At 44.5% G+C, this 18,118-nt stretch overlaps 1 protein-coding gene across 4 annotated transcripts in view; it reads right to left on the reverse strand.

The window, feature by feature from the left end:
• The window catches only part of LOC142583019 (mothers against decapentaplegic homolog 3-like), an 82,713-nt gene that overhangs the window by 45,757 nt on the left and 18,838 nt on the right, over nucleotides 1-18,118 (reverse strand). For all 4 annotated transcript variants that reach the window (XM_075693248.1, XM_075693247.1, XM_075693249.1 and 1 more), the window contains exons 4-7: nucleotides 12,766-12,834; nucleotides 12,075-12,110; nucleotides 9,909-10,121; nucleotides 2,812-2,949 (exon numbers count right to left, since the gene is read on the reverse strand). In XM_075693248.1, the coding sequence (XP_075549363.1) occupies nucleotides 2,812-2,949; nucleotides 9,909-10,121; nucleotides 12,075-12,110; nucleotides 12,766-12,834 (456 nt within the window). The remainder of the gene's footprint in view (nucleotides 1-2,811; nucleotides 2,950-9,908; nucleotides 10,122-12,074; nucleotides 12,111-12,765; nucleotides 12,835-18,118) is intronic.

Here is an 18,118-nt window from a genome sequence, read left to right on the forward strand (position 1 = left end):
GAGAAGCGGCACCAAGCAATATCTAAAACATGGCTGCCGTAAAACTCTAAGAATGTGGACGCTCATTGTTTTTTCCCCTTTTTTGGTTTCTTTTTCTTATGTTACATTTGGGGGCTATGCTCTTTTTCTATGAGGTGTTCTGCCGAGTAGAGTCACCAGGTAATGTCTAAAGCATTGTGACCGTGCCGTTTTCTTGGAGCTCACGGTACCAAAGAGCATAGCCTTTGAGATTTATGGCTAGTATTGCTAAAAGGAAAGCATCGCTGGGATATATGTGTTTGGACGCCACCTACATGTATTGACAAGTGAACTCGTTTATCTTTTACGGCTGAGCGCTTTTACTGTCTAAGAAATGTTATCGCTCAGCGCAGGATGTGTCTACATGTATCGGAAGTTTCTAGAATGTTATGGATGCTTCTACCTACTGTCTGTTGTCACCGAACCTTGTGTAACCTGATTGCATGCATGCGCGACGCAAATGGCGCAGAACTTTGTGGAAGGCACGCAGGTCCCAGCGATTACTCTGGAACATTCGACGACTGATCTATAAAAGCCGACGCGCTTGACTCGCTGATCAAATTTTGACAATAGCCGACTGTGTTCGTGATTGTCAATGTTCTTTAAGTGTAGCCTGTTTTTGTGGGCACAGGTTCGCCCAATAAAATTTAGTTTCGTCTTTCACAGTATTGCTACTGTGTTCTTCATACGTCACTCCACGTGACAGTATAGTGGAACTCAGCACCGTGCAGCTGGTGCAGCTATGAAAGTACAACGGAGACCAACGTTGCAGCAGGTTGTGGTGCGTTTTGCAAGAGCGTTTTAGAATCCAGCTGTTGTTGCTGTGCGGCGAGCATCAGTGGCGCAGAGACGTATTTATAGTCCGATGTGTTCGGTGTGCATCGCTTGTGGCCAGTTACGCTAGGTCACTTGCGCTGCGCCAGCCGAAATGCCATCCCCTCTAGACTTCGAAGTGCGTGCCGTCGGTTGCTCTCTTTGGAGCATGCGCAGAACGATTCCTGACCCATGCGCCGCTTTGAACGGCCGTCTGTGACCGTCGGCGAAGTGGCATGGGCACCTTTTTTTCTGTGCCGTGCATTGTGGGACAGCGCAACGAATGCACGGATGGAGCAAGAGCCATGTCGCCGTCAAGCAAGTCGGACTGCGTTGGCCGCGTCTGGTTATGTTGGGCTGCACCAGGGCTTCGAACTGTAGACATTGTTATTGTCAACGTGGCGTAGTATGTGTGCATGCGCACTCACGTTACGTCAGACTTGAGCAAGCAATTTTTTTTCGGACTTTCATTAGTTCAAAGTTTTTTATAATTAAACCTTTCGCAGCATCCTGGCGGAATTTGAATTAACAAGCTTTTACTGTATTACAGTAAACTCCCACTTGAGTGAACTTCAAGGGACCAAAGGAATTGGTTCACTTAACTGAAAGTTCACTAAACTGAATATTCACTAGACCAACATAAGACATGGCATACAGAGTCAAAAGTTTGAAGTGCAATTCATGGAGCAAAAGACATGGCATCCATAGTGTTAGAAATGTGTGAAATGGAATTTGTACATACCAACAAGTACAACGTTCATTACAGTTATAATGCTGCCTTTCTCACTTAGAAAAAAAAAATCTGTAATCTTCTGCACTTGTACTCTTTAAGCACAGGAAGTAACCAAACTGTCCAAAGAGTCAATGTTTTTGTACACTTCCTCTGGCACAGCTTGCTGTTGAGACACAAAGTCTCTCAACTTTCCAATGTACCCTACAACCTCAGCTAGAGTTATAGGGCTTGAAACTGGCTCAGCAGTTGCCTCTTCTTCGTCACACTCTTCCTTCTTCTTCAGGACAAACACTGGAAACAATCTCCAGATCCGTCTGTCCAGCCCATGTAATCAGTGCACTGTCACACTGTGCATAGTCTTCAAACAAAGTATTGCTATCGACCTTCAGCAGATGACAGATCTCTGTCCACATCGTGGAGTCTATCATCTCGTCATGCTGTTCCTCAGGCTCGCATTCATTGCTCAGGAGGGAAAGGCCAGATTTCTGCCATCAGTTTCTAATGGTAGCCGGAGTTACTGACCACCAGGAGCCTGTCACCATCTTGGCCGCCTGCCTGACGTTAATGGGGGCATTGCTGGCAACCCTCAGATTAATCAAAATCCGCCAAAAACACACTATGTGGTTTGTGGTGTGACAGATCGCCGCTTTGCCCCAGGGGCGCTGCAGCGCCAGTGGCGTTACATTGCCGCTGGAGCGGCGGTTTGATGAGGGCGGGCATCGGTTGCGCCTGCAGTGCAGGGCGCAAAACTTCGTTGAACTGATAGTAAAAGTAAGCCTTGGTCCTCTGAGTGAGTTCGTTAAACTGAAATATTGACTGTTCCAAAATTCGTTTAAGTGAAACATTTTTGCATAGAATCTATAAGAAAACTGCCAGGGATTTTTAAACAGTTTGTTATTCTGAAATATTCGATAAACCGACGTTCGTACAACTGAGAGTTCACTGTAGCTTGTCCACATTGGTCAAGCTAATTAATAACAAGATGTGGTGTCTGCATTGCACTCATCAGTGACGGCGCCCTCAGAGTCACGGAAACCAATCTCGAAGCCCATAGGCAAAGTGCGTTATGGCTGTCAAGTTTTGAACACCTCTTGGTTAGTTTAGTGGTATATGCTGCTCATTTATAACAAATTTAGGAAATGTGAAATTTCATTGGCAATGGGCCTTTAATTTCCTTACAGGCTGTATTGCCAGATTTCAAACCTGTAACAGACCACAGCAGCTGCATAGGGAGCTTGAGGACTCACCTGGAGGTATCTTGCACACCGTAGCAGGGTGCCATCCGTACCGCTGGTTGCAGTTGGGGCTTTGCACAAAGATGCTGCTGTCGCTCAGGCACTCTGCAAACACTTCACCACCAATGTAGTACAAGCGCACGCCACGCCCTGAAAAAGATTAAGGAAACTGGATGGGTCTCTCGCACCTTTAACATTGTTAAATGTAGACAGGAGTCAAATGGGCTCTCATCTGCTAACCTTAAAAGCTTTACAATTTGCAAACATCCCACAAGTACGACTATGAGAAGGGGATAGTAGACATTTTTACAAAGTTTTACAAAGTGCCTGTGGCTTGGTATAATACAATTTTTGGATGGAATGTTTCATTTGCTGGTTCCTGTAAGGACTGTATCAACGAGATTCCAATGTACACACTAGTGCGCTACACAGTAAGAGATCAGGAAAAATGTCCAGCAAAACTTACACCTATCAACTTCTTCTCCTAAAAACATACTTCATCACAAAAAGAAACGCAATCAGAAGAAACACTTGAGCAGTGGCCACGAGAAGAGGTGTCGCACGCAACCATACCAAAATCACGACAGTGCGCAAGACTGCACGGATATGCAAACTGCAACCGAAAGTGGAACTTCAACTGAAGGCAAAGAAAACGGCAACTTATTAGTAAAGCAAAACCTAATTATAACGAAGTTGAAGGAGGAGCCAGAATTACTTAATCATAATCATTATTACATGTACCGCACATGAAGCTCTACAGAGATTTCAAGGAGAATTTCATTTACTTCGTTATACAGTCAATGCTCGTTACAACAGACCATAAAAATCTAAAGAAAAATGTATATTATATCCGAAGTCCACTCAATCCAAAATTAGGCCCGCAGTATGTTGTGAAATGGTGGAACTTCACACATCCCATCATCATCAGCCTGGTTACGCCCACTGCAGGGCAAAGGCCTCTCCCATAGTTCTCCAACTACCCCGGTCATGTACTAATTGTGGCCATGTTGTCCCTGCAACCTTCTTAATCTCATCTGCCCACCTAACTTTCTGCCACCCCCTGCCACTTTTGTCTTCCCTCCTCATTACATGTCCTGCCCATGCCCCCCCCACCCCTTATTTCTTTTTCTTGATTTCAACTAAGATGTCATTAACTCATGTTTGTTGCCTCACCCAATCTGCTCTTTTCTTATCCCTTAACGTTACACCCCTCATTCTTCTTTCCATAGCTCACTGCGCCGTTCTCAATTTCAGTAGAACCTTTTTCATAAGCCTCCAGGTTTCTGCCCGTACGCGAGTACTGGTAAGACACAGCTGGTCATATACTTTTCTCTTGAGGGATAATGGCTACCTGCTGTTCATGATCTGAGAATGCCTACCAAGCGCACCCCAGCCCATTCTTATTCTGATTTTTCAGTCTCATGATCCGGATTCGCGGTCACTACCTGCCCTCGGTAGATGTATTACCACTTCCAGTGCCTCGCTACCTATCGTAAACGGCTGTCCTCTTCTGACACTGTTAAACATTACTTTAGTTTTCTGCAGATTAATTTTTAGACCCACCCTTCTGCTTTGCCTCTCCAGGTCAGTGAGCATGCATTGCAAATGGTCCCCTGAGTTACTAATCAAGGCAATATCATCAGCGAATCCCAAGTTACTAAAGTACTCTCCATTAACGCTTACCCCAATTCTTCCCACTCCAGGTCTCTGAATACCTCCTGTAAACATTCTGTGAATAGCATTGGAGAGATTCTATCTCCCTGCCTGACACCTTTCTTTATTGGGATTTTGTTGCTTTCTTTATGGAGGACTACGGTGGCTGTGGAGCCGCTATAGATATCTTTCAGTATTTTTACATATGGCTTGTCGACACCCTGATTCCGTAATGCCTCCATGACTGCTGAGGTTTCGACTGAATCAAATGCTTTTTCGTAATCGATGAAAGCTATATATAAGGGTTGGTTATATTCTGCACATTTCTCTGTCACCTGATTGACAGTGTGAATATGGTCTATTGTTGAGTAGCCTTTACAGAATCCTGCCTGGTCCTTTGGTTGACGCAAGTCTAAGGTGTTCCTGATTCTATTTGCGATTACCTTAGTAAATACTTTGTAGGCAACGGACAGTAAGCTGATCGATCTATAATTTACAAGTCTTTGGCGTCCCCTTTCTTATGGATTAGAATTATGTTAGCGTTCTTCCAAGATTCCGGTACGCTCGAGGTCATGAGGCATTGTGTATACAGGGTGGCAAGTTTTTCTAGAACAACGTGCCCACCATCCTTCAACAAATCTGCTGTTGCCTGATCCTCTCCAGCTGCCTTCCCCCTTTGCATAGCTCCCAAGGCGTTCTTTACTTATTCCGGCGTTACCTGTGGGATTTCAAATTCCTCTAAACTATTCTCTCTACCATTATCGTCGTGGGTGCCACTGGTACTGTATAAATCTCTATAGAACTCCTCAGCCACTTGAACTATCTCATCCATATTAGTAATGATACTGCCGGCTTTGTCTCTTAATGCATACATCTGATTCTTGCCTATTCCTAGTTTCTTCTTCACTGCTTTTAGGCTTCTGTTCCTGAGAGCATGTGCAATTCTATCCATATTATAGTTCCTTATGTCAGCTGTCTTATGCTTGTTGATTAACTTAAAGTTCTGCCAGTTCTATTCTAGCTGTAGGGTTAGAGGCTTTCATACACAGGCATTTCTTGATCAGATCTTTCGTCTCCTGCGATAGCTTACTGGTATCCTGTCTAACGGAGTTACCGCCGACTTCTACTGCACACTCCTTAATGATGCCCATAAGATTGTCGTTCATTGCTTCAACACTAAGGTCCTCTTGCAGAGTTAAAGCCAAATACCTGTTCTGTAGCTTGATCCGGAATTCGTCTAGTTTCCCTCTTACCGCTAACCCATTGATTGGCTTCTTATGTACCAGTTTCTTCCGTTCCCTCCTCAAGTCTAGGCTAATTCGAGTTCTTACCATCCTATTGTAACTTCACACATATAGCTGTCTAACTTGAAGGCAACTGCAAAAACGATGAAAACACTGCTATGGTTTACTGGCTCCGCTGCTTGTTGACCTGTCAAAATTTTCAATTATTTTTGATGCAAGTAGCATTCTTTGCCTACTTCTGGCATTTCTAGCCTAATTATCTATCTATCTATGTATCCCGTCTGCCTATATATCCATGTATCTATATATCCATCTGTCTGTCTGTGTCTACCAAGCCTCTTGCGTCGACCCAGTATTCGAGATTATCTACCAGCTTGGGCCACTAGGTATGTACTCATGGTCGCAATTTCGCTGTGGTCGTTCCAACAATGTCCTTCTAGCATCATGATCTGACTCTTGTCATATCACCATCATCACGCCTTCTACGCCGACCCAGCGACTCATGTTGTCTAATAGTTTGGACCACTAGGTGTGTGCTCATGATGCTGTTGTAGTCGTTAAATTGTCGTCATTCCAGGTATGTCATTCGACTCTCATCATATCATCGTCGCCATACAGTGGTAATGCATTCGTTGTCATGCCGCCATTATTCCGTCATCATGCTCATGTACAACCTTGTCAAATGAGTGCCATAGCAAAGTGGGCCGATATCAGAGGCAGTGTCGGTCATGGTCACATGTAGCAAAGACAATGGAAGTCTCAGAATGACCATACAGATTTTAAATAAATGTGGTTTCAGCAATACATTGTGTTGTCACACTTCATGAATGCTAATCGCAGTACCATCGACATTTATCAGATTGGTTCAGCTGTAATCTTTTTTTACAGAATTGAAGCTTTCTTTGCCTCTTCCTTCAACTTTACCACTGCTGCTGCTGTCTTGTATGCCAAGTTGGAAGGTGGTTCAGAGAGGAGCACGGCAGAGAGGAAATGCGACGCGAAAAACTGATTTCAACTTTCCACGACGTTGACAAAATGCCTTCTGTAGCTCCCTGGACATAGGCACAATACCTTCTCGATTGCTGTAATTACCCCTGACCCACTGCAAAAGCATTGCAGAAATTGCAGCGCTTATTTTTGTACTAACACGCCACAGTCCACAGGGGATAAACGGAGGATGCGGGCAGAACTGATGCAGTTACAAAACAAGTGAATAACAAAAGCCCATCTTCACTCGCAGCTCCCATACGTGGGAGTGCAGGAGAGGGAAAAGGCAACGTAAGAAGGCAAGGAAACGCTACTACTAGACACAACAGCAGCAGCAGACAAAGTGGAAAAAATTAAATTCAATGTACGCTACGCTATGTTTCTACTTTCATTGAAAAAAAAGAAAACTTGTCGCACCAAAACATCTAGGCAACACTAAGGAAGAGGTCGGCCATCAAATTGACACTTTTATACCTGACATGCTATTTTTGTGACAATGGCGTAGCTCAAGGTCGCAGGTTCAACCCCCACCGTAGCAGTCACATTTCAATGGGGGCAAAATGCAAAAGCATTCGCTCACTCAGAGTTAAGTGCACGTTAAGAATCTCAGGTGATGAAAATTAAAACAGTCCCCTACTGCCACGTGCCTCATAATCAGATTGTGGGCTTTGCACATAAAGCACTTTAATTAAAGTTTAAAACTTCTGCCATAATATGTTGCACTGTGTGAGGCAATGACACTGCAAACTTTCTTACGGGCTTTTGACTGCTAGCGGTGAGCTGGGCATTTCTTTGTCCTAGCAAAGATTGGCTATTGGGGTGGGATGCATCCCTGGCTCGCATTAGTTTCGTTAATGCATGCAAATTGCAAAATTTTTTAATGTACAATTCAAAATGGTGGGATGGTCATATCCTAACAAAGAGAGAGAGAGAGAAATAAAGAGGCGTAGCTCCATGCCCCCAATGCTACTTTCATTGAGTGTTGGACTGGGGTCACGTGTAGCCTGGTGGCACCTTGAAGGCAACTGCAAGTACATCGGTGGCCTAAAAATGGCAATTACAGAGTGTGCAGGAAAGCCTGTCTCTACTCTTCTGTGGCTTCTTGGTGACTGTACAAGTGACTGTACTGTCGCAGTAATGTTACCCATAATTAGCTATCGACCTATATTCGTGATCAAAGCTAGCAAAAATACTGAATAGAGTTCCAATGTGGAACAGAGCTGTTGCCAGAACCGCCACGGCCACAGACCAAAACACCCTGCCATGCATGTCGATGCCATACGTCAAAGCTGCGGTTGCACATATCACTAATACCTTATTTGCTCGATCCTAAGCGGACCACTTGTAATGCGCGCCAGTACAGTACTAACTAAATTAACAGGCATGCTGTCACATGTGCAGAAGCAAACACGAACACATCTCACTTGACGAGTGCGGAAACTCACTGTCAGAACAGTGAGTAAGCATGGCAGCAGCTGCCTCTCACTTCAATGCGAACTATAACCAGCGAAAACACAGCACATGGCAGACTGTCCCCATCGCAGATCGCTTTCAAGATAGGACAGAGGCAATTGTATCTCCTAAGTGGATCGTCCCAAATATGTCCTGCTTCAGTCCACTGTGTTGCTTTGCTGGCGAAAACCATCTCCTGTTTTGCGCCAGTCCTGCATGCAAGTTACGGGTACTCCGAACGCCCATGATGCGGCCCGATTTCCATCCATCTCCGCACACATGATCACTTTCCTTTTAAATATGGCATCATGATTAACTCGGCACTTCATGCTGATAGAGCCATAGCCCTCTAGATAACTTCTGTGCCTGTCAGATGAATGCAAAATGGCCATCGTCTATGGAGGCACCATATTAAGTATGGTGAGTCAGCATATTAAGGGTAGCAACAACCCTCACGAAGCGCTAGGCGATCATGGTACAGCACTGCCGCAGAGTAGTGGCAGCAGATGACCAAAGTTGTTTGCACTCTTCCCATAACGGTTTTGTGTGGCAGTTGCCGGTGGTTCGAATACAGTAGCGCGCCTGAGTGGAGTGACCTAGCCGGATACCCCAACTTAAGTGGCGCCCCTCGGCAGAAGTTCCAACAGCGGTTGCTTTTTTATTGCTTTGCTAATAATTCGGCAAGCAGAAGTATGCTGCTGCTCTTTTATTGATGCACACGGCATATTTTTTTTTCTTTTTTTTTTTTCTTTTTTTTTTGGTCAGCAGTTAGCACCAAAACTGTAAAAGTGTGCTCGAGACCACCCTGTGTAAGTGGCACTACTGACTGCCATAGTTCCGGCCACTTCCCATTGATTCACCGATCACCCAGCCGGCACAGAAGTTATCTAGGAGGCTATGATAGAGCAAACACAGAAAACGGGAAGACAGACAGTGGACTAATGCCTAAGCACATGTACTGCAGCACATGGAGGAAGCTATGGCAGCTATGCTCGAAACGCGTACGAGGCGGCCACTTTGAAATACTGATGGCAATATGAAGACGCAGATTTAGGGTCATACTCGATTCTAACGTGCACGCAATTTTTCGGAGCCCTTTTTATCGGAAAAAAGTGCAGGTTAGATGCGAGTAAATACGGTACTACAACAATAGAGATTTAGCGTGTCTGCTATTCAGGCAAGTGCAGGCAGAAGTGGACTGGGTGTTTCACCGGATGAGCAGAGGCACAAACGTGAACAACCACGTCACGCACGGTGCAGCCACCTGGTAGCACAGAGCTCAACCATACAAACACAGAGATAGCATGGCAGTAACCAAGTGTATTCTGCTTTGCTGCTGGTGTAAATTTTCGGCAGGAGTGTAATCGTGAACATGTCTTTTTAAATGTGGTTACAGCAATAACAGTAGCTCTGTGGCTAGTTGAGCTCTGCGCCACCAAGTGGCTGCACCATACAGGCCGCTCAGGCCACTCACGTTTATCCCCCTTCATCACAGCGGTAGCGGTATGGAGGGGCTTTAGTTTACGCCTACGCCCATCCGCCAAAACACCCAGCTCGCCTGTGGTTACCAGAATACTGGACATGCTTGGTGTTGCGACAGGATGCTCGCAACGCACACTGCTCGGATGGCTTTAAATTTCGCCCCATCAAAATGCAACAGCCATGCCTAAGATTTAATCTCGTGCCCTCTGGCTTAGCAGCACAACGCCAAAGCCACTACGCCACCACAGGAAGGTGGCACCAGTTTCATTGGAGGAATAGCATGAAACCCACCAATGTGTTTGCGGGTCTGCTCAACGACCGAATTGCGGTTGACGTTGGACAGGAGACCGAGGCAGAACCGTTCCGAGCTCGAGGGGTCTGTGAAGCCGTCAACGGTGAGGGAGGGCTGTGAAGCGTGGAACGTCTCCCCAACCCGTGTGTTGAGCTCGTAGTACGAGATGGAGCACCAGAAAGCCGGCTCCGTGTACGTCACCGGCTGCACTTCTGCATAACAGTGGTGAGAGTTGTTTTCCGCACACGATACCAACAGAATGTTTACCAATTCACACCATGCTGTAGAAATTATCTGAATGATAATTTGGCACAAATAGCACTTGACAGTGCTATTTGTGCCACATTTTGTTTATCTGTCCTATACAAAGTTCTTGTCTTCCTTTGTTGCAACCACTTAAAGGTGCAACTTGTGAATACTATTTTGACAAGATTGATAATAGACAATGTTGGTTGCCAACTACAGTTAAATCTCAATATAATGAAGTCAGTAAAATTGGCAATTTGCTTCATTATATCGAAATTTTGTTGTATTGAAATTCGACCATTCATGTAAACAAGTACACTCACCGATCAATTTTTCTTAGGTGGAAAGGGACTGCAGAATTATCCGAATTATCAGGCAATAGAAAAAAGCAACTTGAATAAGAAAACAATTCACTTTGATGAGTTTAGGACTTGGTGACGAATGATACGCTTTCATGCCGCGCTGTCGGCGGTACGACTCAAGGGGGGACCCTGCGCCCGAAAACATTTTTTTAATTTCTTTGTCGATTTCGATGAAACTTGCAGAGTTTATGCATTTCAATGTGCTAGTTTTAAATATACATCCATTTTTCTTGCGGAGTAAATTAAATAACTTTCCAGGAATTGAAGAAATTAAGCTTGATTGCATGATTTGCTTGGAAGTGAGCTTTCTACCAAACTGTACATGGCATAATAAATATTGACATACGAAAATGATGTGGAACTAACAAAGAGTGCAAATAAGCATGTATGGTGTTCTAACCCAATTTTATATCAAATGAGAACATTGCAAACTTCAGTGAGAGAAATCCATCTAACTGCTAAAAAAAGAAACATTTTTAAAAATTTTCTAATAAATGAAACAAAGTCATTTTGCATATTTGCACTCTACACAGATTTGCCTTTCTGGAAAAAATAGAATTACAGTGATAGCAAAAGTGGAAGCAGAGATAATGCACCTCCAATACGCCATCATCATCGAAATTGTGGTTTTGAGAAAACAAAAAAGATTTCAGAACTGATATATTGAAAGAAAGTTTGAAAAAAAAAAAACGGCACCAAAGGCCATCAGTAGGCACTAGGTATAATTCATGGCCATTTGGCCTTTGCCGATCGACGACATAGCATGCACTGCAAGTACATTCACTTCAAAAGGATAACATGTTTTCGGGCCATCAATTCCCGCGAGCTCCATCCCGATACAACTTCACCACAGATCTCGCAAACCAGTCAGTTTAGTAGCAAAACCGTAATCCTGATCGCTCCGCACCAGCTACGCAGAACCACTGGAAGTATTGCACGAGAAAATGCCTAGAAAATTGTTCACTGCTGCAAGTCCAACGACAACGTACGGAGTAGCGGGCTTCGCGACCGAGGCTGTTACACTATCGGCAGTCGGATTTTCAACAAAATTCCAAATCTTTCGCTCTGTGGCCATCGTAAATGCAATCTTGTCGAGCATAGCTTTCTCATGAGCTCTTATCCACTTGCTCTTTAGTTACACCAGCCGTGTTCAATTCTTGCGTAAGTGTAATCAGCGTGTAGCAATGGTAACAGTAGAAGTGGAGGGTGGGTTGACCTGAGACATGCTAGCGGACAGTGGGCGCAAGCGGCAGCCTGAACGAAGCTCCAGGGGGTAGGCCGAGCGGATAGAGGACTGTGGATCGAAGAGTCGCCTCCATCACATATGACGTCTCTGTTAGAATGTTTACTTGGCCTGAGTAGTCGACATCGAACCAGCACGCACCGAACGATGATGATCTCAAGGCCCGGAAGATGAGGATCGATCAATCTAGGGTGCAGATGAATATGTGCATAACAAATGCCCACAATACTACTAGTTTAGCTTTACAACCAATTTCACAAAAGTGAAAATTCATGATTATGCTACTGTGTGACCAAAAACAAATTGTTACAAACCTGGTGAAGGGCTGGGTGAAGAGAGGAGTACCGTATCTGCAAGGAACGGAAAGACCACATCAGTGGATCAGTGCTAAGTAAAAAAAAAATCATTACATAACACTATTTTGCAATTCTTCCTCATGCTTAGACTACAGTATCAGAATCAGTTAACTCAATGTGGTGGGTGTTAAGAACTAAATTAAATTGGGCTAAAGGAAGCTTTACATTACCCAAGTCCTGCATCTCTACCACAGATTTGTTCACAATGAATGGTAAGCTCAGATAAAACTAGAACATTTACAAACATTCAGTACTGCAGTGTTAACAGTTCACTGGACTGACTGCAAGTATTCAAGTAAAAAAAAAAAATGTATGAAAAACACCAAATAAAAGCATGAAGCCCTTTATGATGCAGACACAACCATAGCTATTCATTCTGGCACACTGCAAAGCAGCTAGCATTTCAACATCCCTCACCCGTGGGCAACAGAGGAACTAATTTTTGAAAATTGCCAGAATTAACACCGAAAGCCAAATCAATGGTTTTCTGAACATGTTAACCATGATTTCACTGTGTCCCAAAAAGTTTAGGTGCTCAGAATAATAAATGTGCGTAAAAGTAAATCTGTTTGAGAGCCACTCGAAACTCAATGTTTGCATATTAGCAATGTGTCTAATTTTACTGCGGCAAGCTTTTCTCAAAACTCACCCATGCTGTCAGCGCCATTTTGATCAGTGGTTTCTCCGTCTTCGCTCATGTAACCCGGCGGAGGTGTTTCTGCGAAGGCATGGCAGAAAATAGTACCAGCTGAGCTGTACACTCTGCAAAACAGGGCACCATGAAATGGTTTGTTTCAAAACTGTTATAGCTAAGCGGGGTTTTGTAAGTGCACAAATTACTGCATACTTCCTTGTCACGTTTTCTTCAATGCAGCACCCCTGAATACAGAGCAACCATTACACTAGAACTGCACAAGTGAAAATTGGCTGCGTTGATCACTTACAATGTATGCCAATTAGCTACACCAGCAAAAAGCAAACAGAGCAACAACCTGAGAGTGGCCACGTTTTCCAACAACGCCCATGTCACCTTGGGGCTCTGCCAACACGGCAACAAAGAGCAAAATATTACAGCAGATCCAACGCATATGTGGGAATCTATGTTAAGAAACATATTTCAATTAAATGCTGCACAAGGACACAAATTATTCTTGCAATTGTGTGAAAAAAACAATTTTATCGCTACATCACCAACAAGTTCAAGACAACCTCTTCCTTTTCTGCAGTAAAAATCTTTTCATAGAATTCAACAAACATACAATTGACATTTTTCATAATTGTAAACCTAGCTTTTCTGCGAGGCAGCTTGTCGAACTACTGGTGGTGTAGTCATTTTTTGCAAACCCTGTGTACAAGCACAGTATGCTTGTGCACTGGAACGTCACTAGAGGCACCGAGTATGAAGGTTCGAGTCCCGCCGCCGGACGCGGTTTCCTTTCTTAAAATTTTTTTTTTTTGAGTGAGGAGAAATCTATTGGGTGAGAACTGAACCAGCAACCAACCGACCGACCCAGGTGAAACCATAGGATGGTAGGTAAAGAAAGCTTCACTTTAACCCTTTAAGAATCGAATTATTCTGAAAAAAACTTTCCCAGGTGGTCAAATTACTTTATTGCGGATCTTGAATGTACAATATGTATAAAGTCGGGAATAAATAGTAAAAAATAATTAGGAACCGTATTTTGGTGTCGGCATCACTCAGAACTGCAAAATGTTCCATAATATTTCCGAGCGTGGTACTCCTTGAAACACGGGTCTACCCACAGCGCCTTATCGCAGTCTGCACACCTAAAATGCGTGTCTGTTCTCTTGGAGCGATGAGTTGTGTTGGCGCACACATGACATCTCTGCGTGCGGCTGCCTTGGGCAGAGGTCTGAGGCCCCCTCTCGAGTAAGCACGTTGCCGCGAAGAGCGAGAATACCTCGTGAGCGGTGGTGATAAACAAGCTAAGAGCAGTGCCAATCAAGATAGCAATCAACTTTCGCTGCCCTTGCGAGAGCATGCCGACAAAGAGAAAAACCACGTTTCGTGCGCCTCCATTGCAAACACGCGGCGGAACTGAAACCGCGAAAGCGCGTTGCCACTGAAAGCGAGAATACCTCGCGAACGGCGCTGATAAGCAAGCTAAGAGCAGCGCCAATCAAGATAGAAATCAACTTCCACCACCCTGCAAGAGAGTGCCGACAAAGAAAAAAATGACGTTTCGCGAGCCTCCGTTGCGATCATGCGGCGAAACCGAAACCGCCAAAGGGGCGTTGCCGCAGTCTGAGCGACGCATTGAAGCTAGCAATCAGCTATGTTTATCTCCCCAAGAAGGTAGCACCAATTTCAAACGCATCTTGTAAGTGCTAAGAGGTGGCAGCACCTCCCGGTGAGCACGCACCGTCATTATGGCGCGAAATTTCAAACGGAGGGTCTGAACCGTACCTGTACGGCGAACACCTTGCGGGACAGAAAACCGCTGCTGTACATGTACGGCTAAAACCTTCAAAGGGTTAAAAAATACCGACTTTTGCACATCGAGCATATTGCTTTTTGCTAGGTTCGGTACTCATTCGGCAAAGAAATTCAATATTCCTGCGTCTAACACACTGTCAAGGAACACTGATCCTTGTCACTGCTACACATGGTTACATGCACGAGCAGCGGCTCATTATCGCACTTCTCTCTTGCTGCAGTGCGTAGCTGGTGAAGCTGGGCATGCAGGCATGCCTTCCAAAATCACATCCTCAGAGGCCACACCTAGCTGCACCGCGCAACATATGACGGTGCTATACTTGCACGCGGCTGTTGCTGTCTGGTGCGTAGTCGACCAAAGCTTAGTAGCAGCCATGCAGCATTCTTAAGCCGTGAAATCGTCCTGACAACTAAATCGGGGAACAGGCGACAGCTTTGCTCACAGCCCACATGTATGCGACATTGTGCGCGTTATGTTCGAAAAATCAAGCAAGACACAGTACAGTGTCCGAAACTTCGGTCATTGTTTTTCGCTGGCCATACAGGCGAGGAGTACGGGATCTAGCTCAGCATCACCGCAATCGTTCACTGCCACGGTGCCTGAAAAGCAGGCCTACCCAGTTGCTTACGCAATGGTACAGCTGCGGGGCAGAACATATTGAAAGCAGACAACAGCAAATGGGAAAAACAAAACAGTGGTATGATCCAGGCTAGTTTGGCTAGGCGCTAACGCAGCCAACATTGCAACTGACTTCGTTTGTGAAAAAACTAGCTATGTGGATCTCCAAGTGGATTCCGCATGACTATATGCGGCAGACACAAGCTGCAGCCATTTGTGATGCAAAACAATGGGAGTGGCAATTAAGCATCCCTCGTTCTGCGTTTTAACAACGCAGAAAACTGGACCACCATTGCTTCAAATGAGGTTTAATCCTACCACTGGCACAACACGTGACACTTTTCACTGGTGTTGTAATAACAGAAAAACAATGCAGTTAAGCTGTTATAAGCAATCACATGTCGCACGGCACAGCTGATGCTTTGTTTGCATTAAGCAAGATACACGAGTGCCTTGAACTCCACCCACAAAGCCACGTCACCTACATAAGTGACAATGCCTTTAATTTCTTTTTTATGAGCTTTCACACAAAAATTATGAGTCAGTAAAGTGGCTGTTCTCTGTGACCGCACGTGGGTAAAGCTCATGTGATGGAGTTGGAGGAGTGATAAAACATCAAGCTTCGCTTCACAACCTACGGGCAGAACATGGCGAAGTGATGCAGTCGGCATCTCCAATGGTCACATAACTTCTAGGCAAGTTTAAGAACATCTGGCTGATTCATACACTTGCGAGCGAGACTGAGTGCTTCCGTGATGAAAGAAGGAAGCAGTGGAAACTCATTACCTATATGAAAGACATCTGTTTATGGCATGTTTGGCTATGCGGACGAAATGCAACTCGCTCTAAACATGTACGGGGCCAAAGCTGCTGCCACCATATTTCACACAATCAAAAATTTTTTAACTCTGGTTGATTGCATCTGGTGAGAAAATGAACACCTTTGTGTTTACTAAACCAACTCTTGGTGACTGCTTTCCAGGAGGGCGAATTGTTTTTGCCTGTCATAACCAACTAATAAATTTAGAATAGCGCAACAACGCATTGAGTGAAGGCATTTGTGAGCATCCAAGATGTGAATTCCATTCCACACAATCAGATTAGAGAAAGGAAAGTGGCTACTGCAGTGCTGCCTCTTGGCGATGAGTATTGGCCCCTGCACTCAAGTGACGAACTACACGAGTGAATTTTGTTCACTTTGTTTTTTCTTTTCAAAAACATTTTCCACCAAAAATAAATACCCCATTCTGACCGTAAAGCAAGGCTCAGAAGAGAAGGACACATGTCCTTGTATAACATTTTGGCAAGAAATGCTCATTTCTGCACTACCAGACCACTCTGTCTAAACACAATATTCGAATATTTGTATCATCGTCATTTTTATAGGAACATTATTCCGCTGTCCCCAGAGGATGATTTGGGTGACCTTCAATAAGACTGAAAAGGGGGGGGGGGGGGATTTTATAAACGTTCTTCAATAAAGTACAATTCTTGTCATTTTTATGTTATGAGTAAAAACATTTATTACTTTAAAAATTAGTTGATTAAAAATGCACAGGTTTGTTATCCACCTTTGCTGTAAACTGCAACAAGCTGGGATGTACAGAAAAGTAGGAATAGAGTCCCAAATATGAGCAAGTTCGAAAAACATAGGTTTGAGATTTTTTCAAGAAAGTTCAAAAGTCCAGAAAATGCAGGAGCTACTTTCCATTTACTTCTGTTTGCAGTGAAAATAAAGACACTTGCTATACCATACTTGGATGGCCTAAAGCATTGTCAGAAGTTTAAGGAAAACACATTTTGTAAAGTTGTCATCGTTAACCGACGACCTTTGATGATTTTTCTCCCCCCGTTTACTAGTAGCTTTCTTTGAAAATTCACTGACGATTACGATACTCCGCAATGCGAAATTTGAGCACATACATGTTTTCATTTCGCGACGTACCGTATTTAGTCGAATCTAACATGCACTTTTTTTTCAGGTAGAATGGGTTCAAAAATAGCTCGCACGTTAGCAACGAGTACGACCCTAAATCTGCGTTACCATAGCGCCATCGGCATTTCAAAACGGCCGCCTCACACACGATTTGAGCCTAGCTGCCGTAGCATTCTCCATGTGCTGTAGTACGGGTGCTTAGGCTAATGCACCGTCCGTCTTCCCGGTCTTTCCGTTTTCTGCCTTTGCTCTATCAGCATGAAAGTGCCAACAGCAAAGGCATGCCTAGTTCATCATGATGCTGCAATTAAAAGGAAAGTGATCACGTGTGCGGAGACGGACGAAAATCGGGCCACCAGCACGGGCTTTCGGAGTTCCTGAAACTAGCGTGTGGGACTGGCGCAAACAGGAGAAGCTTTTTACTCTAGCGGCTGCTACATACGGTGCGGCTACGCGGCCCCTACCGTATTTACTCGCATAATGATCGCACTTGTTTGTTAAAAAAACTGACGCAAATTCAGGGGTGCGCTCATTACGTGGGTTTAATCCCCGCGAAAAGGCAAATTTTTTTTTCATCGCATGTTTGCTGCGGGATGACAACAGGTCAACAAACAGGTAGCTGCCGCTATAACAGTGTGGGACACCAAAACAAAAATGGCGGCTGGCGGAGCAAGCCGAACGTGCCGAACGCGATTTTTTTTTCTTCTCGTGAGTACATTATGTGCACTGAAACAGTTTCTTCCATATCAGTAATGAATAATATCGTTAATATCGGCAAGTTTGCGGCAATAACGTAGCCGTCTCCACTTTGAGGGGACAGAAACAGATGGGCGTGCTTAGCTGCCAGTGACATAGAAACACATGGCAGGCATGCTGCGGAAACTGCGGCATTTGTGTTCACTACTATCCTAATATGGCACGTTTCCGTGAAGGGTGGGCGAATATCTTAGCTGTGTTACAAGCGTCGGCGAACGAATAGAGTACACTTC

This window comes from Dermacentor variabilis, chromosome 5 (genome assembly GCF_050947875.1).
Source record: "Dermacentor variabilis isolate Ectoservices chromosome 5, ASM5094787v1, whole genome shotgun sequence".
Taxonomy (NCBI): domain Eukaryota; kingdom Metazoa; phylum Arthropoda; class Arachnida; order Ixodida; family Ixodidae; genus Dermacentor; species Dermacentor variabilis.